At 49.2% G+C, this 25777-nt stretch overlaps 1 protein-coding gene across 1 annotated transcript; it reads left to right on the top strand.

The window, feature by feature from the left end:
* Window positions 1-1772: 1772 nt before the first annotated feature.
* On the top strand, window positions 1773-18877 carry LOC138674905 (putative uncharacterized protein ENSP00000383309). The gene is made up of 4 exons (XM_069762729.1): window positions 1773-1996; window positions 4022-4170; window positions 7053-7273; window positions 17324-18877. The coding sequence occupies exons 1-4, from the start codon at window positions 1773-1775 to the stop codon at window positions 18875-18877; spliced, it is 2148 nt and encodes a 715-aa protein (XP_069618830.1).
* Window positions 18878-25777: the final 6900 nt, after the last annotated feature.

The raw sequence follows: 25777 nt of genomic DNA, 5'->3' as shown, positions 1-25777 counted from the left end.
ATTGAGGTCTTTTGTAGCTTGGTACACTCCTTGGTTAGGCTTGTACTCGTAGTTGAAGTGGTGGATCATCGCCTATATTTGGGGTTTGTTTAGAACCTCTTTATATTTTATTGCCGACGTTTTGCACCATTTATAGGATGGAGGCAGGTTGAAGAGGCCACTCTGCTGAGGCTTTTCTGTTGATTTATTTGTAGATTGTACAGAAGACGTTGGCTGTGATCGGTCAGGTGAGTTTGTGGGGTGACTATGAAGGCTCTATTCGCCGGGTCCATGTCTGTAATGGCGTAGTCTACTACACTTCTTCCTACATGGGAGTTTAATGTATATCTTCCTAGAGATGTTCCCTTGGTATGGCCATTGACTTTATGAAGTCCTAAACTTCTACATAAGTTCAAGAGATTTTTGCTGACTGTACTGTAATAGCGGTTTCTCTCCAGGTGTATTGAGTCGTGGTCGTCAGTCTCTGCTCCAAATACGTACAGTAGTGTTCAAAATAATAGCAGTGTGTTCAAAAACATGAGTTAATCACAAAATCTTTATACTAGCTTTTATTTCCAGAATTTTGAACATTGCACACTGTTTTCTATTTCAAAACATGGAAGAGAAATGTAGATAATTTTTAACTACTTTACAGAAAATAACAAAAAATGAACATTGGGCTGTTCTAACAAATAGCCGTGTCTGCATTTGCCTTTACAAACTCACAATATGTTTTTATCACTGCACAATCGATAACAATCCCGAAAAGAAGGAAACATTGGAAGCATTTAAAGAGACCAGGATGGATGAATACAAAAACTAACCACTTGTTAAAAAGGTAAAAACATATTAAATGGAAAGAGGAGGCATATCTAAAGAAGAATATAATGCTGTCTGCAGGGAATGGAGGGCAAGAGTTAGAAGAGCTAAAGCTGCAAAAACAGGATTTGTGGGTATGTCAAAAGCAAAAGAAAAGTCAGAGATGCTATAGGATTTTTGCAGGATGAAAAGGGTGAAGTGGTCAAATTATGTTGAGAAGCCAAACTTTTAAATTGCTGTTTTGCATCTGTGTTCTCTAAGGCCCCTTTCACACATCAGTTTTTTGCTATCAGTCACAATCCGTCTAATTTAAAAAAAAAAAAAAAAAATGAATCTGGATGCCGCAGGATCATTTTTTTCCCGTCTCCCATGACAGCACACCTGAGAGAGGGATCCGCCCAGTCGGGACAGGAAACCTACCGAAACAAAAGGGCGGTACCTCTCCCTCGCTTCAGTTGGGTTTCCTGTCCTGACGGGAACCCTTGTGCTGAATCACGGCGGTACTTTTTTGTTTTTATTTTTTCGTTGATTGAAGATCCACTTACCCACTCCCGTCCCGGCACTTGAAGAGCAGGCAGGATGCCTGTAGGTCGGCCTTCGGGACGCTGGTAGCGCCGTCCGCAGATCCTTCGGGCTCTTGCGCACGTGCGGGCGTCGGTCCAGCGCAGTCCGGATCTCTGGAGCCATTCTGCGGCTGCCACGCCGCTCTCTTCCCCTCTGCTGGAGCGACTTCCGGGTGCGCGGCTGGCGTTCAGTGAAGGGGCGTGCCTGTGTGATGTCAGAGAGGCGCGCCGGATCCAAGATGGCGGCGCCCATGGTTTGAAACGCCGGTAATTATGTGAGCTCTCCGGCGGTGTTCTGGAGGGGGAGAGGAGCAAGAATTGTTACCGGAAGAGGCGGGGAGCGCTGTGGAACGACCCCTTATTAAGGGGGTGGCTGCAATAGATCGCTGCTCATTCCCATACAGTCCAGAGATGGAGGGTATGGAGCAGCAGCAGCTATTACAGCAGCAGCAGCAGCAAGAGCCCTTATCAGGCGATACATCTGCTCGTCATCATCCTAAGAAGAATAGCCTCTCAAATGGAAGGAGCAGCAATCATCCTAGTCGGACGTCTCAGGACTCTTCGACATCCAGGAGGAATGTTCCCCGTGCTCCCAGTCCGCCTCGGAATCCGGTACCCTTTATGGTCAGCGGGTGGTGAGTGATCTACGTGAATGTCACCCTGGTGGTAATGGGCTACATTTTCTGTTTACTTGGCAGGCGCCGAGGAAGGCTAGTTCCAAGACAAAGAATAAAGAATGTGCCCTCTGTAATGTCCCATTGGCAGTTCAGTGGCAGAAAAGTCTTTGTATAGATTGTATTCAAAAGACTATCCAGGAAGAGACCCCTGACTTTGCCTCTAGTCTTAGAGCAATAATCAGAGCCGAAGTACAAGACTCTGTTAAAGCAGCCCTTAAGAAAAATGGTAGTAAACACCCAGAACCAGTTTCGGCTTCTGAGGTATCTCCTTCTGATGAGGAAGGTCAGGAGGAACCGTTATCTCCCTGCTCCTCTTCTCCTAAGTCCTCTGACTCCTCTTCTGATAGTGATGTGGGGGGCCGTCCGTGCTTTCTTACTGAGAACACGGACAAGCTAGTAAAAGCCGTTAGAGCTTCAATGGGCCTTAAAGATGAGAAAGCGGCCAAATCCCTGGAGGACATAATGTTTGGGGGTTTAGAGGAAAAGAGAAAACGCACCTTCCCAGTCAATTCCAGAATAAAAGCCCTTATAGAAAAAGAGTGGAGGAAACCAGAAAAATCGGGTAATCTTCCCTCGGCTTCTAAAAGACGTTACCCCTTTGAGGATAAAGATTCAGAGACTTGGGATAAGGTTCCGAAAATCGATGGTGCGGTGGCTAGATCGTCTAAAAAATTATCCCTTCCCTTAGAAGATTCTGGCGTATTAAGAGATCCTTTAGATAAAAAAGCGGATGGGTTCCTAAGACACACCTGGGAAGCAACCGCAGGGGGCTTGAAACCAGCAATCGCAGGAACCTGTGTCTCTCGCTCCCTTATTGTCTGGCTGCAGCAGATAGAGGAGCAACTGAAGTCTAAAGCCCCGAGAGATGAAATTCTAACCAATGTAACTTTAGCTAAAGGTGCAGCTGCCTTCGTAGCGGATTCCTCTGCAGACTCTGTAAGACTGGCAGCTAGGGCTGCAAGTTTATCCAATGCAGCTAGACGTGCTCTCTGGTTGAAGGGATGCCCGGGGGATCTACCTTCAAAAAATAGACTTTGTTCTATACCATGTGACGGCCATTTCCTCTTCGGTCAAAAATTGGAAGACATTTTAGAGAAAGCAGGAGATAGGAAAAAGGGATTCCCTCGTTTTCCTGTGGACGTTAGAAGGCCTTATTTTCGGAGGGGCAAATTTAGTAGAGGCCGCCCCCCGGGAGATAGAAGGAATTGGGACTCCAGAGACAGAAGGGGATCTGGATACATGTTTAAAGGTCCCTCAACATCGGCGAAAAAGCCCTCCCAATGACGCCAGGCCAGAGGTGGGGGGAAGGCTTTCATCTTTTCTCCCAGCCTGGGTAGACATCTCCCCCAGTCATTGGACTCTAAAGGTCATCGAACACGGCCTAAGAATAGATTTTGTTTTTCCACCGCGACAAACTTTTGTTTTAACGCCCCAAAGAAAGACTCCAGAGGAGCAGCTAGCCTTGGAGGCAGAGGTACTGGAGCTCGTATCAAAACGGGTTCTTGTGGAGGTCCCGGGGGAAGAGCAGGGAAAAGGTTTTTACTCTCCTCTTTTTCTCATACGAAAACCAGACGGGTCCCTGAGAACTATTATCAATTTAAAAAATCTAAATCGGTCAATAGTAAACTGCTCCTTCAAACTGGAGTCAATAAATACGGCCATAAAACTCTTATTCCCAGGTTGCTTCATGGCAGCCATAGACCTGAAGGACGCCTATTACCACGTCCCAATTCATCAAGACCACCAAAAATACCTAAGGGTGGCGGTTTATGTACAAGGCTGTCTCAGGCACTATCAGTATGCTGCCCTACCATTCGGCCTATCAATAGCACCGAGAATTTTTACAAAATTAATGTCAGAGGTCATGTCTTTCCACAAATAGAACAAATAGAACAAATAGAACGCTACAGCGGTTGGGGTGGAAAATAAATCTTGCCAAATCAAGGTTGATGCCGGAGCTAGTGCAATCTTTTCTGGGTTTAGTCCTGGATTCCAGGCGTCAGCTTTGTCTTTTGCCAGAAAACAAGCTGATCAAAATTCAAAATCTTGTAGAGTCAGCAATTCATCACCCCGCAATGACATTGAGAAGGGCAATGTCCCTGTTGGGTTCTCTGACTTCATGTATACCGGCAGTAAGATGGGCACAGTTCCATCTAAGACAATTACAATGGGAGGTCCTGTCAGCGCAGAGGTGGTTAAAAGGGCATTTAGAGGGAAAGCTACGCCTTTCATTAGAGGTAACAGATTCCCTAAAATGGTGGACCATAAGAGACCATTTGACATCAGGGGTCCAGTGGATAACTCCAATAGACCAGGTCATCACCACAGATGCAAGCGGTTCAGGATGGGGAGCTCATTTGGGGACACTCTCAGTTCAGGGATCTTGGTCCCATTTAGAATCACAACAAGCGTCAAACCTAAGAGAGTTGTGGGCTGTAGAAAAAGCTGTAAAACATTTCCTTCCCATCCTCCAGGGTCATCATACCAGGGTCATGTCGGACAATCACGCAGTTGTTGCATACATCAACCACCAAGGGGGGACGAGATCCCCTTCCCTGATGAAGTCAGCATCTGTCCTCCTACAACTAGCGGAGCGCCACCTACTATCCCTCTCGGCTCTCCATATAAAAGGGGTCGAGAATGTAAAGGCAGACTACCTAAGTCGCAAAACACTGAGGCAAGGAGAGTGGTCTTTGAATCCCCGGGTGTTTCAACAGATAGTGCAGGCTTGGGGCCTACCTGTGATAGATTTGTTTGCCACCCTAAACAACAGGAAGGTAGAGAACTTCTGTTCACTAGACCCAAGAGAAAAACCCTTTGCAGTAGATGCCCTCCACATACAATGGAATTTCAGTCTCGCATATGTGTTTCCACCAATAGCGATGATTCCGACGGTAGTGAGAAAAATCAGAATGGAGCAGGCGAGAGTAATTTTGATTGCTCCATTCTGGCCGAAAAGACCTTGGTTCTCCCTCCTGAGACAAATGTCAGTGACCGATCCATGGATCCTGCCAGAAATTCCGGACCTGCTTACTCAGGGTCCAATATGCCACTCTCAAGTGAAGGGCTTCCATCTTGCAGCCTGGAATTTGAGAGGGCATTACTGAGTAGGCAGGGGTTTTCACCAGGGCTTGTCTCCACCTTGTTGAAAAGTAGAAAACCAGTTACATCAAGGATATATGGCAGGACATGGAAAAAGTTTCTAGATTTTTCAGGGCAACCTTTGGGGGACAAAGCTCCTGTGGGTACTATTTTAGAATTTTTACAGGCGGGGTTGCAGTTGGGATTAGCAACTAATACGCTCAAGGTACAAGTGTCGGCATTAGGAGCCTTGTATAACTGTAATCTGGCCTCCAATAGATGGGTGTCCCACTTTATTAAATCGTGTAGTAGGTCTAGACCAGTGGTAATTCAGAGGGTTCCTCCATGGGATTTAAATCTGGTGTTAGAAGCTCTGACTAGTGTTCCGTTTGAACCCTTGCAGGAGTCATCAATAAAAATACTTACACTTAAGACAGTACTTCTGGTAGCGTTGACATCAGCCCGTAGGGTGAGTGACTTGCAAGCCCTGTCCATCTCCCCTCCTTACACTCAGATATTTGATGACAGAGTAGTGCTCAGACCGGATCCGGCATATCTGCCGAAAGTAGTTCTTAAATTCCATAGGAGTCAAGAAATTGTGTTGCCCTCTTTCTGTAATAATCCCAAGAACCCAGGGGAAGAGAAATTTCATACGCTTGACGTAAGAAGAGCTATTTTGCAGTATATATCTCTGACTAGTCAGTGGAGGAAGGATCAATCCCTATTTATAGCTTTCCAGGGTAGCAGGATGGGATATGGGGTATCCAAGGGTACTATTGCTAGGTGGATTAGGGAGGCCATTTCCTTATCCTATGCTTCTCGTGGTGCCCCGATCCCTGAAGGCATCAAGGCTCACTCCACCAGAGCCGTGGCTACTTCCTGGGCAGAAAAAGCAGAGGTATCGATTGATCAAATCTGTAAGGCCGCTACCTGGTCCTCACCGTCTACCTTCTTTAGACACTACCGGCTAGATCTATCCTCCTCAACTGACCTTACCTTTGGTAGAAGGGTGCTGCAAGCGGTGGTCCCTCCCTAAGGTGTTCCTTTCTCCAAAAATCTCTCAGGTGTGCTGTCATGGGAGACGGGAAAACACCAAGGTTACTTACTGGTAGCCGGTTTTTCCGGAGCCCATGACAGCACCTGTATATTCCCTCCCTTCTTTTGTCACCCTTTGGTGCGCACTTTTAGTTGGGTGTTTTTTGTTATTATTATAATGTGGTGATGGATTACCATGTGTACTAACCAAGGAGGCCTCTCATGCTCTGAAAACCAACTGAAGCGAGGGAGAGGTACCGCCCTTTTGTTTCGGTAGGTTTCCTGTCCCGACTGGGCGGATCCCTCTCTCAGGTGTGCTGTCATGGGCTCCGGAAAAACCGGCTACCAGTAAGTAACCTTGGTGTTTTTTTCTCATAGACTTAAGCGACGGATGGCCTCACGTTTCATTCGTCGTTCACCGGATCCATTGAAAATTGTTTGTCCTGTGGCCGGAGATGACGGACAAAGTAACGTTTTTTGTGTACATCGAAAAATCGGACAGCAACGGATCCGTCATTTGCTCGAATGGAAGCCAATGGGTGCCGGATCCGTCAAATGATGGAATCCGGCAACTGATTCCCTTTTTTTTTTTTTTTTTTTTAACTGAGCATGCCTCAATTTCTTTAGGATCCAATTAGCCAGATTTGCTAGTCGGATCCATCGAAAAAACCAATGTGCTGCATAAGTTTTTCACAATCTGCGACGGATCTATTGAGCCAACGGATTGTGACTGACGGCAAAAAACTGATGTGTGAAAGGGGCCTAAAAAAAGAAAATGTAACATCAACTGATCTTCACGGTGCTATCGAAGAAATAAAAGAATCCACACTATCCATTAACAGAGAGATGGTGAGAGAACACTTTGCTAATTTACATGAATTTACATCTCCTGGTCCAGATGAATTACATCCTAGGGCACTGAAAGAGTTAGAGGATATTGCAGAACCACTAACCAGAATCTTTGAAAAATCCTGGAGAAAAGAAGTCCCAGAAGATTGGAGAAGGGCAAATGTTGTCCCTTTCTTCAACAAAGGAAAGAAGACATATCCAGGAAATTACAGGCTGGTGAGCCTTACTTCTATACCAGGAAAGAGCTGTAGACAAATTATTAAACAGCATGTAAGTACTGGGATAAGAATATAGTAATTACCAGAGCCATCATGGGTTTGTAGCAAACAAGTCATGCCAGACTAATCTAATTTCCTTCTATGATGGAATCATTAACTGGGTGGATTGGGGAAATGTAGTACATATAGTATATATCAACTTCAGCAAAGCATTTCATAAAGTATCTCATATTATCCTTATTGGAAAAATGATCAAGTATCAGTTTCCACCCATTCGTTCCTCATTTGTATTGTTGTGCATTTTCTGTTTTGGAGACATATTGCTTTAAGTGTCCGGTCTTGATGCTTTGATGTCTTCCTTGGTCTACCAGTATGTTTGCCTTTAACAACCTTCCCATGTTGTTTGTATTTGGTCCAGATTTTAGACACAGCTGACTGTGAACCAACATCTTTTGCAACATTGCGTGATGATTTACCCTCTTTTAAGAGTTTGATAATCCTCTCCTTTGTTTCATTTGACATCTCTCATGTTGGAGCCATGATTCAGGTCGGTGCACTTGGTGCAACAGCTCTCCAAGGTGTGATCACTCCTGTTTATATGCAGACTAACGAGCAGATCTAATTTGATGCAGGTGTTTTTTTTGGAGTATGAAAATTTACAAGGTGATTCAGAATTGAGTGATTCCATAATTTTTTTCCTCAGAATTGAGTGATTCCATAATTTTTCCCCTATGCTTGGTTGAAAAAAAAAGTAACCATTATTGACTACCACATTTTTTTTGTTCTTGGTTTCTTTTAGTGTTTCTTAAAGCCAGAAAGTTGACATTTGAAATGACTTTAGTTGTGTGCCATGTCTGTGATCTGCTTTTTCTCTGATCGCCCATGACGGCACCACGGAGAGAGGGGATCCGCCCACCAAGGACAGGAAACCTACGGATAAAAAGGCGGTACCACTCTCCTGCATCAGTTGGTTTCCTGTCCTCGATGGGAGACCTACGGACTTACCAGATCAACGTTGGAATTCCGGGGCCAACCAGTCCGACTCAGGCAGCTGGGGTCCCTCTGCCTCGGCTGGGGTGGTGACCCGAAGCGCCACCACTGGGGGCTAGTGGGCCTCTAGGGTGTGCGGGGGAGGTGACAAGGAGTTTGCGGTCACCTCCCCAGGTAAGATGCAGCAGCGGCAACATCCAGGGGTCCATCTGTGGTTGCGGGAGGTACGGCGCGGCCCTCCCCATACAAGCGTCAGCCTGCACACTGCACTGCTATCAGGCATGCAGAGCCGCGCGGTAGGGACTGCATAGGACCGGGGGCGCCGGTCAGCAGCGCCATATCTGCACTCCGGGCGCCATCTTGAAAGTCCGGCGCATGCCCGGAGTTGCGCTGGTCTCGCGAGACGCCGGAGGTCGGATCTGCGCAGGCGCCGCTGAAGCCCGACTGCGCAGGCGTCGGCGTGCGGCGCTCCTCGCCGTCGACTGGGCGCTACTGCGCAGGCGGCGTCGGGGGGATTACCGATCAGGCGTAGACGATCTGCGATGCCGCAGAAGCTCGACTGCGCAGGCGCCGGCGTTCGGCGCTCCTCGCCGTCGGCTGTGCGCCACTGCGCAGGTGCCGGGAGAATGAAAAAAAAAAAAAGAGCGGCGGGAAAGCTTTAAATAGGAGAAGTTACTTCCTCCTAGTGGCTCTGCAATATATCAGCAGGAGCCTCAAGAGCTACCAGTCGTCGCAGCACCAGCGCAGAAAACGTTATTAGCAGCGACCGCAGACCAGCAGCAGTATGAGCGACCCGGCATCACCCTTGCCAGAATCACCTCCACCTATAGCATCGCCGCAGCAACAGCAGCAGCAAAAAAGGCGACAGCAGAAAGGACACCAGCAAAGAACGCCAAAGGTCCCAACACAGTAAGGAGTCCAGTACGGCGTCGGGGAAAAAGCCAGAGGCAGAGAATCCCCAACCGGTATTTATGGGTCCTGGAGGTGGTAAGTGGATCTTCGTGAAAGTCAGAGACAGTAAGATTATTATTTGTCTCTTCTAGGGGAGGAAAAGCGTAGGTAAAACAAAGCACAAAATCTGTGCCATCTGTAGAGAGGATCTTCCACCTGCCTGGGAGAAGCGGCTATGTAATTCTTGCATACAACAGACAGTATCTGAGAGCCTGCCTGGGTTTGCAACCGATCTAAAAAACCTGATTAAGGAGCAAGTGGAAGACACCTTTAGATCCCTAAAAAAGGGAAAAAAACGGAGAAGGAACAGACACAGGTCCCCGTCTCCGGTCTCAAAATCTGACAGCGATAGTGCGAGTTCAGTATCCTCCTCCTCCTCCTCATCTTCATCATCCACTTCTTCCTCGGGAGGGCACAATTGTTTCCCGCTAGAGGACACCGATGGCCTCATAAAGGCTGTGAGAAGTACTATGGGGTTGGTAGACTCCCACCCTAAAAAATCGGCACAAGACATCATGTTTGGGGGCCTAGAATAAAAAAAGAGAAGAGCTTTTCCGCTTAATGACGCAATTGCAGCTTTAATTAAGAAAGAATGGAAAAAACCCATGAAAAAGACTCTCCTAACTCCAAAAAGGAAATACCCCTTCGAGGATGAATCTTGCTCCTTTTGGGAGAAAGCCCCCAAATTAGATGTAGCAATAGCTAAAGCATCAAAAAAATTCGCTCTCCCGTTTGAGGACATGGGGGTCCTTAAAGACCCTATGGACAAGAAGGCGGACGCCTTCCTCAAAGGCTCTTGGGAGTCAGCGGGAGGAGGCCTAAAACCAGCAGTAGCAGCTGCATGCACGTCTCGCTCCCTAATGATCTGGTTAAATCAACTGGAGGGTCAATTAAAGGGGAAGGCTTCCCGAGACTCGATGCTGAATACTTTACCAGTAATATGGGGGGCTGCGGCTTTCCTGGCTGACGCCTCGGCTGACTCCATCAGATTAGCCGCCAGGTCAGCAGTGTTTGCTAATGCGGCCAGGCGCGCCCTCTGGCTTAAGAACTGGCCTGGCGACCTGCAAACAAAAACAAAACTGTGTACTATCCCCTGCGAAGGAGAATTTTTGTTCGGTTCTACCTTAGACGACATCTTGGAAAAAGCAGGGGACAAGAAAAAGTCCTTTCCCTCTCTGGGTCTCCCTTCTTACCGGAAGCCCTTTCGGAACAAGAGGTTTTTTCGTAAGAACCCGGGGAGAGGCCAGGGGAAATGGGAGGATAAGAGGAACAAAAACAAGGGGTTCATCTTTAACAAAAACCCCAACGATAACAAGAAACCTTCACAATGAAGGTTCGCCCCAGGTGGGAGGGAGATTATCTCTCTTTCTCCCTCCCAGCCTGGGAAAAGATTACCTCCAGTCAATGGATACTAAACATCATAGAATCAGGACTGAGGTTAACATTCAAAAGATGCCCCCGTCCCTCTTTTACGATGACATCTACAAGATCTTCGGCAGAAGAACAGTTGGCACTAGAAAACGAGGTCATCGGGTTAGTAAAAAAGGGAGTACTCCTGGAGGTTCCCCCTCAAGAAAGAGGGCAAGGGTATTATTCCCCTCTATTTCTGAGAAAAAAACCAGACTGTTCCTTCAGGACCATTATAAATCTGAAAAATCTAAACGATTATCTAGAGGTTCAAGCATTCAAGATGGAAACGATAAAGTCATCTATCAAAATGTTGTTTCCCCAATGCTTCATGGTGGTCCTAGACCTGAAGGACGCATATTATCACGTCCCAATACACAAGGATCACCAGAGATTCCTCAGGATGGCAGTTCACATCAGGGGAGTCCTAAATCACTTCCAGTTCTCAGCTCTACCATTTGGTCTCGCCATAGCCCCGAGGGTTTTCACAAAGCTGATAGCAGAGGTAATGGCTCACCTCAGGGAAGAAAATACCCTAATCGTTCCATATCTGGACGATTTCTTGGTGATAGGCTCCTCCCCGCAACATTGCGATGATCAACTGGCAATAGTGATACATTCCTTAAAGGAATTGGGTTGCTAATAAACATAGAAAAATCCAGACTAATGCCTTCTCAGGTCCAGGAGTACCTAGGTCTTACTCTAGACTCCAAAAAAATGGAATGTCGGCTCCCGGAGAACAAGATACAGAAATTAAAAAGTTTAGTATCAAGAGTCCAATCTCTCCCCTCCATAACACTCCGTCAGGCCATGTCCCTCTTAGGCTCCATGACCTCTTGCATCCCCGCGGTCCCGTGGGCCCAATTACATTCAAGAGATCTCCAATGGCAGATATTATCAGAGCAAATCCATCTAGGAGGGCATTTAGACAAGCGGTTAACTCTATCTCCTTGCACCAATCACTCTCTGACATGGTGGAAATCGCAGGAAAATCTTTCCCAGGGAGTCCCATGGGTAATTCAGATCTCGAAGGTCCTGACTACGGACGCAAGCCCCTCAGGGTGGGGGGCTCATCTGGGCGACCTGGTAGCCCAGGGCATTTGGTCTCCGTCTCTAGCAAACAAATCCTCCAATATGAAGGACCTTCTTGCGGTAAAATTTGCCCTTCAGGAATTCTTGGGGGTCCTTCACTCTCACCATGTAAGGGTGATGTCGGACAACCGGGTGGTAGTGTCTTACCTAAATCACCAGGGGGGCACCCGTTCCAAAAATCTAATGGAAGTGACCAACTCAATCCTACAAATAGCCGAGAGCAACCTCTTATCCCTAACAAGCCTGCACATAAAGGGAGTAGACCATTACAAAGCAGACTTCCTCAGCCGGTCCAGCCTAAAACAGGGAGAATGGGAACTAAATCAAGCGATATTTACCCAGATCACAGAGAAATGGGGTGTTCCCAAAATAGATCTCTTTGCGAGTCATCTAAACAAAAAAGTAGCCTCCTTTTGCTCCCTATCTCCCCTGGGGAACCCAGTAGCTGTGGACGCTTTCCTGATGTCTTGGGGTCACCATCTGGTCTAGGCCTTCCCTTCTCTTATTCTGATTCCAGCAGTGCTGAGGAAGATTCGGGAGGACGGGGCGCTGGTCTTCTTAATTGCCCCGTTCTGGCCGAAGAGACCTTGGTACTCATGGATGAGGAAGATGTCAATATCCGACCCTTGGGTATTACCAGACCTCCGGGATCTGTTGTCACAGGGCCCAGTTTGTCATCCACGAGTCAAGAACTTGCACTTGACAGCTTGGCTCTTGAAAGGAAACTATTAGAAAGCAGGGGGTTCTCCCCGGGGTTAATCTCAACTTTGTTACAAAGTAGGAAGCCAGTTACAACAAAACAGTATGGCAAGATATGGAAAAAGTTTCTGTCTTCATCAGGTGCAAAAATAGGGAAAGAAATTCCCCTTAATTCCATATTAGAGTTCCTACAGAACGGGTTGGAGATGGGTTTAGCCACTAGCACCCTAAAAGTTCACGTGGCAGCATTGGGAGCCCTATTCAATTTTGACTTAGCTTCAAATAGGTGGGTCTCTAGATTCATCAGGGCGGCAGGAAGATCGAGGCCTCTTCCGGTAAAAGTTGTTCCTCAATGGGACTTAAACTTGGTCCTTAAAGCCCTGACTAGTCCACCATTCGAACCATTACACGAATCTACAATAAAAAACCTATCTCTCAAAACAGCTCTGTTAGTCGCCCTCACTTCTGCCCGTAGGGTTAGCGACTTACAGGCTCTCTCAGTTAACCCTCCTTACACACAATTTCTAGAGGATAGGGTCATTTTAAAAACAGACCCAGCATATCTCCCGAAAGTGGCTTCAAAATTTCACAGGTCTCAAGAGATATCTCTCCCCTCCTTCTGTCCCAACCCTAAAAACAAAGAGGAACAAACATTACATACACTAGATGTAAGAAGATGTCTCTTACATTACCTAGAAGTCACTAGAGAGAGTAGGGAGGATCCCTCTCTGTTTGTGTGTTTCCAGGGTCCCCGGAAGGGGGAAAAAAGCATCTAAAGCCACCATAGCAAGATGGATCACGGACGCCATCAATCTCTCATACTCGGCAAGTGGGATATCCGTTCCCGGGGAGGTTAAGGCTCACTCAACAAGGGCAGTAGCGTCTTCCTGGGCGGAGAAGGCCGGAGCTTCCATTGACCAGATATGTAGAGCTGCTACCTGGTCCTCACCATCCACATTCTATAGGCACTATAGGTTGGACCTAATCTCCTCTTCAGACCTTACTTTCGGTAAAAGGGTTCTGGAGGCGGTGATCCCTCCCTGAATGTACTATCTATGCAATTCTCTCCGTGGTGCCGTCATGGGCGATCAGAGAAAAATATAATTCTTACCGATAACGGTATTTCTCTGAGCCCATGACGGCACCCGTACATTCCCTCCCTTCACTTCTGGGTGCTCACATCAAAATAGTGCTATAGTCTATTCATAGTTTTTAAAGTCACGCGGTATCTCGTTATGATAAACAGTTAAAATTAACAAATGTTTTAGTAGTCTCCCATCGTTCTCTATGTAAAACAACTGATGCAGGAGAGTGGTACCGCCTTTTTATCCGTAGGTTTCCTGTCCTTGGTGGGCGGATCCCCTCTCTCCGTGGTGCCGTCATGGGCTCAGAGAAATACCGTTATCGGTAAGAACTATATTTTTTTCTACAAAATTAAACTGAATGAACATCCTCCAAGACCGGTGATTCCATAATTTTTGCCAGGGGTTGTATATCATTGATAAAGATGTTGAACAATACAGGGCCCAGGACAGAGCCCTGTGGTACCCCACTTGATACATTCTTCCAACTGGATGTGCAGCTATTTACGACCACTCTTTGGGTCCGATCACTAAACCTAACAGTTCCCTTGTCCATTCCATACTTAGTCATTTTTTCAATAAGGATGGTGTAAGATACTCTGTCAAATGCTTTGCTGAAGTTGAGGTATACTATCACGTGAAGTAGTTATCCCCCTCTACTCCTCCTTGAACAAGAAACAAAAACAAAAATTGCATTCTGTAGTGCCAAAGCATGTCAATATGAAATATTCATATCAATACTGCTTCTGGATACTAGGAAAAAAACTGAGATGCTTGGCACATAATTTGGCCAGATCATGCATGCCCAGCAGCCAACGAAAAGGTGGTCTCAAATCTGCTGGGTCCTAACGTGTCTAGCGTCAATACCTTCCAAAGACTGACGTCTGAATTCGTGGGTAGATGTAGATACCTCTCTTCAAAGTCTGATTTTATGGATAGGTAGGACCCTGTTGCAATTAAAATCCATCACAATTGGCCAAATTATGTGCTAAGCGTCTACACGTTGTTTTGTTTATTGTATATGAAGATGGCTGCTCCTAGTATGCAGCGGTTCATATTAGCTTGTATGTGCCAGTCAGTCTTTAGTCATTCATCTACTCCTCCTTGGTCAGACCTCATCTGGAATATTATGTCCAGTTCTGGGCTCCACATTATAAAAAAGACATTGAAAAACTGGAGCAAGTTCAGAGAAGAGCGACCAGGATGGTGAGCGGACTGCAAAGTATGTCCTACAAGGAACGGCTAAAGGATCTGGGAATGTTTATCTGCAAAAAAAAGGGTGAGAGGAGACTTAATAGCTAGTGATGAGCGAATATACTCATTACTCGAGATTTCTTGAGCATTCTCGGGGGTCCTCCGTGTATTTTTTAGTGTTTGGAGATTTAGTTTTTCTTGCCGCAGCTGAATGATTTACATCTGTTAGCCAGCATAAGTACCTGTGGGGATTCCCTAGCAACCCCCACATGTACTTCTGTTTGCCAGCATATGTAAGTCATGCAGCTCCTGCAATAAAAACTAAATCTCCGAGTACTAAAAAATACTCGGAGGAGGGAAATCTCAAGTAACGAGTATATTCGCTCATCACTATTAATAGCTGTCTGCAAATATTTGAAGGGCTGTCACTTTGTAGGGGAATCGTCATTATTCATATTATTTGCACATGGAAACATGAGAAGCAATGGAATGAAACTGAAAGGGAGAAGATACAGATTAAATATTAGAGAAAACTTTTTGATAATGAGGGTGATCAATGAGTGGAACAGGCTGCCCGAGAGGTGGTGAGTTCTCCTTCAATGAAAGCTTACACATAGAGGCTGGACAGACATCTGTCTGAGATGGTTTAGTGACTCCTGCATTGAGCAGCAGAACATTCTATGTACTTTTTTGTGGATTTATCATTCTTGTGAAGCACTAGCCTAATATTTAGTTGTTACCCACAGTTTTTAGACCTGCTTCACATCTGTTTCATGGAGTTAACCAACTTCTGGCCCCGTCACGTTATTGCAGCCCAGGATGCTCGGACTACATCACACAATTATCTGACGTTTTTCGGCTTTGCCTCAGAAACTGCATTTTTTATGTGACCCCACAAGTGCTCTATCAGATTAAGGTCCGGGGCTTGGGCCGACTGCTCCATAACCTTAATTTTGTTGGACTGGAACCAAGATTTTGCTCATTTAAGGTACCTTCACACTAAACGACGCTGCAGCGATCCAGACAACGATCCGGATCGCTGCAGCGTCGCTGGAGAGCTGTCGCACAGACCGCTCTCCAGCAACCAACGATGCCGGTAACCAGGGTAAACATCGGGTTACTAAGCGCGGCCCTGCGCTTAGTAACCCGATGTTTACCCTGGTTACCAGCGAAGACATCGCTGAATCGGTGTCACACATGCCGATTCAGCGATGTCAGCGGGAGAGCTAGTGACCAAAGAAAGTTCTGGACCTCTAGCTCCGACCAACGACATCACAGCAGGATTCTGATCGCTGCTGCGTGTCAAACTGAACGATATCGCTAGCCAGGACGCTGCAACGTCACGGATCGCTAGCGATATCGTTTAGTGTGAAGGTACCTTTACTGGTGTGTTTAGGGTCGTTATCTTGTCGAAACCCCATTTAAAGGGCATGTCCTCTTCAAGTATTGTAATATCTGGAAACTGGTCCATGTTCCCTGGTATGCGGTGAATGGGTCCGGCCCCATAGTAAGAGAAACAACATGTCCTGGTTCACACCTCTGTCTTCACAGAATGATGGACTTCACTGACTGGTCTCCATACTGACATTATTGTGATCATGAATGAGGCGTCTGGTGGTTTTCTTAGACTCTAATCCACCAACTGGTAAATTGTGTGACGTGTGGTGATATAATTTATACCAAAAACCTCCATGAATCTGGTCACATTGGACTGCTAGTATTTTGAACAGTATTGTGGATGTTTCCAGCTGTGGTCAGAAAGTATTTTTCTCTCCCAGTTCTTGCGTTGAGGTCTCCAAACATTAGAACTTTTGACAGGGCCTGATAATGCGCGGCTTCTCCTTGTAAGATCTCAAAGCTCTGGATGGAAGTAGGGGGACTCTGGTGGTGGTATATAGGTGGCACAGAGGTGGACATCAGGCTGAGAGGTGAGGATGGAGCTTCTAATCCATATGTGGCTGTCTCCTCTCTTCAGCGGTTTCCTGTACTGTTGGAGCTCTTCTTTATACCAGACCAATATTCCTCCTGACCATCGGCCGTTTCGTGTTTTTATATCTATGTGCGGAGACCCAGATTTACATGAATCCAATGAGCACCACAGCTTCATTTTCAGCTCTGGGCCTCTTCCAGGAGAATCTGACTGTATATTATTCAGTCTTTGTACAAAGTCTGGGTCTTATTTTACAACCCAAGGCCGGGATGTTCAGGCCTTGTCTGTTCTAGATGCTACTTTAAAGTAAAGTCTGTTCTGGTGTGATGTGTTATGACCGTGTGATAAGTGTTATAAAATATTGTTAGCATAGTGTAAGGAAGATCTTCCCAGCAACAAACAGCAGAGGTGGTAGAGTAACAATGTACACAGTGCTGCCAACTAGAAGGGCCTGGAGTGAGGAAGGACTGATAGTGGATAACAGGCCGAGTCATGAGAAACCAGAGCCATGGCTAGTGCCGAAGGTAACAGACCTGAAAAGGGCGCGGGGTGTGGGACTAGTGGGGGCCTGGGCCAAGTTCTCCTGAGACTGAAGGATAATATCCTCCGGTATGTACACACAAAATGACGCCTGGGCTGTGTATGCTGGAGCCTGGAGAGAGCGGAGCACGGCGTCTTCCACTCTGGCCCTCATAGAACACGGTGTCCCTCCACTCCGGCCCTCACAGACGGAGCCCCTCCGGTCCATCCCTCATAGGCGGAGCCCTTCGTCCCCCCAATCGGGCCCTCACACACACGGAGCCCCTCATCCCCCGCTCCGGCCCTCACACACGTGGAGCCCCTCGTCCCCCGCTCCGGCCCTCACACACGCGGAGCCCCTCGTCCCCCCCTCCGGCCCTCACACACGCGGAGCCCCTCGTTCTCCCGCTCAGGCCCTCACACACGTGGAGCCCCTCGTCCCCCCGCTCCGGCCCTCACACACGCGGAGCCCCTCGTCCCCCCCTCGGGCCCTCACACACGCGGAGCCCCTCGTCCCCCGCTCCGGCCCTCACACACGCGGAGCCCCTCGTCCCCCGCTCTGGCCCTCACACACGCGGAGCCCCTCGTCCCCCCACTCCGGCCCTCACACACGCGGAGCCCCTCGTCCCCCCCTCCGGCCCTCACACACGCGGAGCCCCTCGTTCCCCCGCTCTGGCCCTCACACGCGGAGCCCCTCGTCCCCCTCCGTGCCGACCCTCACACGTGGAGCCCCTCGTCTCCCCCACGTCGGCCCTCACACACGCTGAGCCCCTCGTCCCCCCCGCTCCGGCCCTCACACACACGGAGCCCCTCGTCCCCCCGCTCCGGCCCTCACACACGCGGAGCCCCTCGTCCCCCCTCCGGCCCTCACACACGCGGAGCCCCTCGTCCCCCCCTCACACACGCGGAGCCCCTCGTTCTCCCGCTCCGGCCCTCACACACGCGGAGCCCCTGGTCCTCCGCTCCAGCCCTCACACGCGGAGCCCCTCGTCCCTCCGCTCCGGCCCTCACACACGCAGAGCCCCTCGACCCCCCTCCGGCCCTAACAGACGGAGCCCCTCGTCCCCCCCTCCGGCCCTCACAGACGGAGCCTCCCCGGTCCATCCCTCACACACGCAGAGCCCTTCGTCCCCCCGCTCCGGCCCAAACACACGCGGAGCCCCTCGTCCCCCCCTCCGGCCCTCACACGCGGAGCCCCTCGTCCCCCGCTCCAGCCCTCACACACGCGGAGCCCCTCGTTCCTCCGGCCCTCACACACGCGGAGCCCCTCGTCCTCCGCTCCGGCCCTCACACACGCGGAGCCCCTCGTCCCTCCGGCCCTCACATACGCGGAGCCCCTCGTCCCCCCGCTCCGGCCCTCACACACGCGGGGCCCCTCGTCCTCCGCTCCGGCCCTCACACACGTGGAGCCCCTCGTTCCTCCGGCCCTCACACACGCGGAGCCCCTCGTCCCCCGCTCCGGCCCTCACACACGCGGAGCCCCTCGTCCACCGCTCCGGCCCTCACACACGCGGAGCACCTCGTCCCCCGCTCCGGCCCTCACACACGCGGAGCCCCTCGACCCCCGCTCCGGCCCTCACACACGCGGAGCCCCTCGTCCCCCCTCCGGCCCTCACACACGCGGAGCCACTCGTCCCCCCCTCACACACGCGGAGCTCCTCGTTCTCCCGCTCCGGCCCTCACACACGCGGAGCCCCTGGTCCTCCGCTCCGGCCCTCACACGCGGAGCCCCTCGTCCCTCCGCTCCGGCCCTCACACACGCAGAGCCCCTCGACCCCCCCTCCGGCCCTAACAGACGGAGCCTCTCCGGTCCATCCCTCACACACGCGGAGCCCTTCGTCCCCCCGCTCCGGCCCAAACACACGCGGAGCCCCTCGTCCCCCCCTCCGGCCCTCACACACGCGGAGCCCCTCGTCCCCCCCCCCCCTCCAGCCCTCACACACGCGGAGCCCCTCGTCCCCCCCTCCGGCCCTCACACACGCGGAGCCCCTCGTCCCTCACACACGCGGAGCCCCTCGTTCCTCCCGCCCTCACACACGCGGAGCCCCTCGTCATCCGCTCCAGCCCTCACACACGCGGAGCCCCTCGTCCCCCCGCTCCGGCCCTCACACACGCGGGGCCTCTCGTCCTCCGCTCCGGCCCTCACACACGTGGAGCCCTGTTGTGAATTCTGTGGCTGAATTCACTCCTGTGGTCACAAGTGGTATTGCAGCCTCTGGGCTTCCTCCCTCAGGTGTTTTGGTGAGCTCGTTGGCTGCCTTGCTATTTAACTCCACCTGAGTCTGTCTTCCTTGCTCCTTGTCAATGTTCCAGTGTTGGATCTGAGCTACTGCATCTTTCCTGTGGCCTGCTGCTCTGCTAGATAAGTGTTACTTTGTTTTTGTTTCCGTTTTTTCTGTCCAGCTGTGCTATTCTCTTTTGCTGGAAGCTCTGAGACGCAAAGGGTGCACCGCCGTGCCGTTAGTTCGGCACGGTGGGTCTTTTTGCCCCCCTTTGCGTGGTTCTGCTTTAGGGTTTTTTGTAGACTGCATAGGTCTCTTTGCTATCCTCGCTCTGTCTAGAATATCGGGCCTCACTTTGCTGAATCTATTTCATTCCTACGTTTTGTCTTTTCATCTTGCGAACAGTCATTATATGTGGGGGGCTGCCTATTCCTTTGGGGTATTTCTCTGAGGCAAGTCAGGCTTGTATTTCTATCTTCAGGCTAGTCAGCTCCTCAGGCAGTGCCGAGTTGCATAGGTAGTGTTAGGCGCAATCCACTGCTGCTTGTAGTTGTGTGAGGATAGGTTCAGGTATTGCAGTCTGCAGAGATTCCACGTCTCAGAGCTTGTTCTATTGTTTTTGGGTTATTGCCATATCACTGTATGTGCGCTGATTACTGCACACTGTGTTGCCTGATAGCACATCATAACAGTACAAGGAGCCAAACCAATGATTCTCAATAGAGGGAAAAAAGAAGTCCTGACATCATTTTTTTTTTTTTTTCCTCAGCTCTGTCTTCAGTTTTTTGTTTTTTTTTTTCCCCTAGACATTAGAGTGCTTCAGGACACAGCTGTGGACATGGATATTCAGGCTCTGTGCTCCTCAATGGATAATCTCGTTATAAATGTACAAAAGATTCAAGATACAATTGATCAGAAATCTATGCTAGAACCAAGAATTCCTATTCCTGATTTGTTTTTTGGTGACAGAACTAAGTTCCTGAGCTTCAAAAATAATTGTAAGCTATTTCTGGCCTTGAAACCTCATTCTTCTGGTAATCCTATTCAACAGGTTTTGATTATTATTTCTTTTTTGCGCGGCGACCCTCAAGACTGGGCGTTTTCTCTTGCGCCAGGAGACCCTGCATTGAGTAATGTTGATGCGTTTTTCCAGGCGCTTGGATTGCTTTACGATGAGCCTAATTCAGTGGATCAGGCTGAGAAAAATTTGCTGGCTTTATGCCAGGGTCAGGATGATGTAGAAGTATATTGTCAGAAATTTAGGAAGTGGTCAGTACTCACTCTGTGGAATGAATCTGCACTAGCGGCTTTGTTCAGAAAGGGTCTCTCTGAAGCTCTTAAGGATGTCATGGTGGGATTTCCTATGCCTGCTGGTTTGAATGAGTCTATGTCCTTGGCCATTCAGATCGGTCGTCGCTTGCGCGAGCGTAAATCTGTGCACCATCTGGCGGTATTGTCTGAGAGTAAACCTGAGCCTATGCAGTGCGACAGGACTATGACTAAAGTTGAACGGCAAGAACACAGACGTCTGAACAGGCTGTGTTTCTACTGTGGTGATTCCACTCATGCTATTTCTAATTGTCCTAAGCGCACTAGGCGGTTCGATAGCTCTGCCGTCATTGGTACTGTACAGTCCAAATTCCTTCTGTCCATTACCTTGATATGCTCTTTGTCATCGTATTCTGTCATGGCGTTTGTGGATTCAGGCGCTGCCCTGAATCTGATGGATTTGGATTATGCTAAACGTTGTGGATTTTTCTTGGAGCCTTTGCGGTGTCCTATTCCGTTGAGAGGAATTGATGCTACACCTTTGGCCAAGAATAAGCCTCAGTACTGGGCCCAGCTGACCATGTGCATGGCTCCTGCACATCAGGAAGTTATTCGCTTTCTGGTACTGCATAATCTGCATGATGTGGTCGTGTTGGGGTTGCCATGGCTACAAACCCACAATCCAGTATTAGATTGGAACTCTGTCGGTAACCAGCTGGGGTTGTCAGGGAGTACATGGTGATGTTCCATTTTTGTCTATTTCGTCATCCACCCCTTCTGAGGTCCCAGAGTTCTTGTCTGATTATCAGGATGTATTTGAAGAGCCCAAGTCTGATGCCCTACCTCCGCATAGGAATTGTGATTGTGCTATCAATTTGATTCCTGGTAGTAAATTCCCTAAGGGTCGTTTATTTAATTTGTCCGTGCCTGAACACACCGCTATGCGCAGTTATGTGAAAGAATCCCTGGAGAAGGGACATATTCGCCCATCGTCATCACCATTGGGAGCAGGGTTCTTTTTTGTAGCCAAAAAGGATGGTTCGCTAAGACCGTGTATTGATTACCGCCTTCTTAATAAGATCACTGTTAAGTTTCAGTATCCCTTGCCATTGATATCTGACTTGTTTGCTCGGATTAAGGGGGCTAGTTGGTTTACTAAGATTGATCTTCGTGGTGCGTATAATCTGGTGAGAATCAGGCAGGGAGATGAATGGAAAACGGCATTTAATACGCCCGAGGGTCATTTTGAGTATCTGGTGATGCCGTTCGGACTTGCCAATGCTCCATCTGTTTTTCAGTCTTTTATGCATGACATTTTCCGTGAGTATCTGGATAAATTCCTGATTGTTTACTTGGATGACATTTTGATCTTCTCTGATGATTGGGAGTCTCATGTGAAGCAAGTCAGAATGGTTTTCCAGGTACTGCGTGCTAATTCCTTGTTCGTGAAGGGATCAAAGTGTCTCTTCGGTGTGCAGAAAGTTTCATTTTTGGGGTTCATCTTTTCCCCTTCTACTATCGAGATGGATCCGGTTAAGGTCCAGGCCATCCAGGATTGGACTCAGCCTACATCTCTGAAAAGTCTGCAGAAATTCCTGGGCTTTGCTAATTTTTATCGTCGCTTCATCTGTAATTTTTCTAGCATTGCCAGACCATTGACCGATTTGACCAAGAAGGGTGCTGATTTGGTTAATTGGTCTTCTGCTGCCGTGGAAGCTTTTCAGGAGTTGAAGCGTCGTTTTTGCTGTGCCCCTGTGTTGTGTCAACCAGATGTTTCTCTTCCGTTCCAGGTCGAGGTTGATGCTTCTGAGATTGGAGCAGGGGCGGTTTTGTCACAGAGAGGTTCTGGTTGCTCAGTGTTGAAACCATGTGCTTTCTTTTCCAGGAAATTTTCTGCTGCTGAGCGTAATTATGATGTGGGCAACCGAGAGTTGCTGGCCATGAAGTGGGCATTCGAGGAGTGGCGTCATTGGCTTGAGGGAGCTAAGCATCGCGTGGTGGTATTGACTGATCATAAGAATCTTACTTATCTCGAGTCTGCCAAGCGCTTGAATCCTAGACAGGCCCGTTGGTCGTTATTTTTTGCTCGTTTTGATTTTGTGATTTCGTACCTTCCGGGCTCTAAAAATGTGAAGGCGGATGCTCTGTCTAGGAGTTTTGTGCCCGACTCTCCGGGGTTATCTGAGCCGGCGAGTATCCTCAAGGAAGGAGTCATTGTGTCTGCCATCTCTCCTGATTTGCGGAGAGTGTTGCAGAAATTTCAGGCTAATAAACCTGATCGTTGTCCGGCCGAGAAACTGTTCGTCCCTGATAGGTGGACTAGTAAAGTTATCTCTGAACTTCATTGTTCGGTGCTGGCTGGTCATCCAGGAATCTTTGGTACCAGAGAGTTAGTGGCTAGATCCTTCTGGTGGCCATCTCTGTCACGGGATGTGCGTGCTTTTGTGCAGTCCTGTGGGATTTGTGCTAGGGCTAAGCCCTGCTGTTCACGTGCCAGTGGGTTGCTTTTGCCCTTGCCGGTCCCGAAGAGGCCTTGGACACATATTTCGATGGATTTCATTTCTGACCTTCCCGTTTCTCAAAAGATGTCGGTCATTTGGGTGGTCTGTGATCGCTTTTCTAAAATGGTCCATCTGGTGCCCTTGGTTAAATTGCCTTCCTCCTCTGATTTGGTGCCTTTGTTCTTCCAGCATGTGGTTCGTTTGCATGGCATTCCTGAGAATATTGTTTCTGACAGAGGTTCCCAGTTTGTCTCGAGGTTCTGGCGAGCCTTTTGTGGTAGGATGGGCATTGACCTATCTTTTTCCTCGGCCTTCCATCCTCAGACTAATGGCCAGACCGAACGAACCAATCAGACCTTGGAAACATATCTGAGATGTTTTGTTTCTGCTGACCAGGATGATTGGGTGTCATTTTTGCCGTTGGCTGAGTTCGCCCTTAATAATCGGGCCAGCTCGGCTACCTTGGTCTCTCCATTTTTCTGCAATTCTGGGTTCCATCCTCGTTTCTCTTCAGGACAGGTTGAGTCTTCGGACTGTCCTGGTGTGGATTCTGTGGTGGACAGGTTGCAGCAGATCTGGACTCAGGTAGTGGACAATTTGACCTTGTCCCAGGAGAAGGCTCAGCTTTTCGCTAATCGTAGACGCCGTGTGGGTCCCCGACTTCGTGTTGGGGATCTGGTTTGGTTATCTTCTCGTCATATTCCTATGAAGGTTTCCTCTCCTAAATTTAAACCTCGTTTTATTGGTCCGTATAGGATTTCTGAGATTCTCAATCCGGTGTCTTTTCGTCTGACCCTCCCTGACTCCTTTTCCATACATAATGTATTCCATAGGTCGTTGTTGAGAAGATACGTGGCACCTATGGTTCCATCTGTGGAGCCTCCTGCCCCTGTTTTGGTGGAGGGGGAATTGGAGTATATTGTGGAGAAAATTTTGGATTCTCGTGTCTCTAGACGGAAACTCCAGTATCTGGTCAAATGGAAGGGTTATGCTCAGGAGGATAATTCCTGGGTTTTTGCCTCTGATGTCCATGCCCCAGATCTTGTTCGTGCCTTTCATGTGGCTCATCCTGGTCGGCCTGGGGGTTCTGATGAGGGTTCAGTGACCCCTCCTCAAGGGGGGGGGGTACTGTTGTGAATTCTGTGGCTGAAGTCACTCCTGTGGTCACAAGTGGTATTGCAGCCTCTGGGCTTCCTCCCTCAGGTGTTTTGGTGAGCTCGTTGGCTGCCTTGCTATTTAACTCCACCTGAGTCTGTCTTCCTTGCTCCTTGTCAATGTTCCAGTGTTGGATCTGAGCTACTGCATCTTTCCTGTGGCCTGCTGCTCTGCTAGATAAGTGTTACTTTGTTTTTGTTTCTGTTTTTTCTGTCCAGCTGTGCTATTCTCTTTTGCTGGAAGCTCTGAGACGCAAAGGGTGCACCGCCGTGCCGTTAGTTCGGCACGGTGGGTCTTTTTGCCCCCCTTTGCGTGGTTCTGCTTTAGGGTTTTTTGTAGACTGCATAGGTCTCTTTGCTATCCTCGCTCTGTCTAGAATATCGGGCCTCACTTTGCTGAATCTATTTCATTCCTACGTTTTGTCTTTTCATCTTGCTAACAGTCATTATATGTGGGGGGCTGCCTATTCCTTTGGGGTATTTCTCTGAGGCAAGTCAGGCTTCTATTTCTATCTTCAGGCTAGTCAGCTCCTCAGGCAGTGCCGAGTTGCATAGGTAGTGTTAGGCGCAATCCACTGCTGCTTGTAGTTGTGTGAGGATAGGTTCAGGTATTGCAGTCTGCAGAGATTCCACGTCTCAGAGCTTGTTCTATTGTTTTTGGGTTATTGCCATATCACTGTATGTGCGCTGATTACTGCACACTGTGTTGCCTGATAGCACATCATAACAGAGCCCCTCGTCCTCCGCTCCGGCCCTCACACGCGGAGCCCCTCGTTCCTCCGGCCCTCACACACGCGGAGCCCCTCGTCCTCCGCTCCGGCCCTCACACACGCGGAGCCCCTCGTTCCTCCGGCCCTCACACACGCGGAGCCCCTCGTCCTCCGCTCCGGCCCTCACACACGCGGAGCCCCTCGTCCTCCGCTCCGGCCCTCACACACGCGGAGCCCCTCGTCCCCCCGCTCCGGCCCTCACACACGCGGGGCCCCTCGTCCTCCGCTCCGGCCCTCACACACGCTCCGGCCCTCGTCCTCCGCTCCGGCCCTCACACACGCGGAGCCCCTCGTCCCTCCGCTCCGGCCCTCACACACGCGGAGCCCCTCGGCCTCCGCTCCGGCCCTCACACACGCGGGGCCCCTCGTCCTCCGCTCCGACTGCAATACCTGAACCTATCCTCACACAACCAAAAGCAGCAGTGGATTGCGCCTAACACTACCTATGCAACTCGGCACTGCCTGAGGAGCTGACTAGCCTGAAGATAGAAATACAAGCCTGACTTGCCTCAGAGAAATACCCCAAAGGAATAGGCAGCCCCCCACATATAATGACTGTTAGCAAGATGAAAAGACAAAACGTAGGAATGAAATAGATTCAGCAAAGTGAGGCCCGATATTCTAGACAGAGCGAGGATAGCAAAGAGAACTATGCAGTCTACAAAAAACCCTAAAGCAGAACCACGCAAAGGGGGGCAAAAAGACCCACCGTGCCGAACTAACGGCACGGCGGTGCACCCTTTGCGTCTCAGAGCTTCCAGCAAAAGAGAATAGCA

The sequence above is a fragment of the Ranitomeya imitator genome, chromosome 4, assembly GCF_032444005.1.
Source record: "Ranitomeya imitator isolate aRanImi1 chromosome 4, aRanImi1.pri, whole genome shotgun sequence".
Taxonomy (NCBI): Eukaryota; Metazoa; Chordata; class Amphibia; order Anura; family Dendrobatidae; genus Ranitomeya; species Ranitomeya imitator.
The sequence above is the reverse complement of the archived record's forward strand: the minus strand, read 5'-3'. Positions and strand labels throughout refer to the sequence as shown.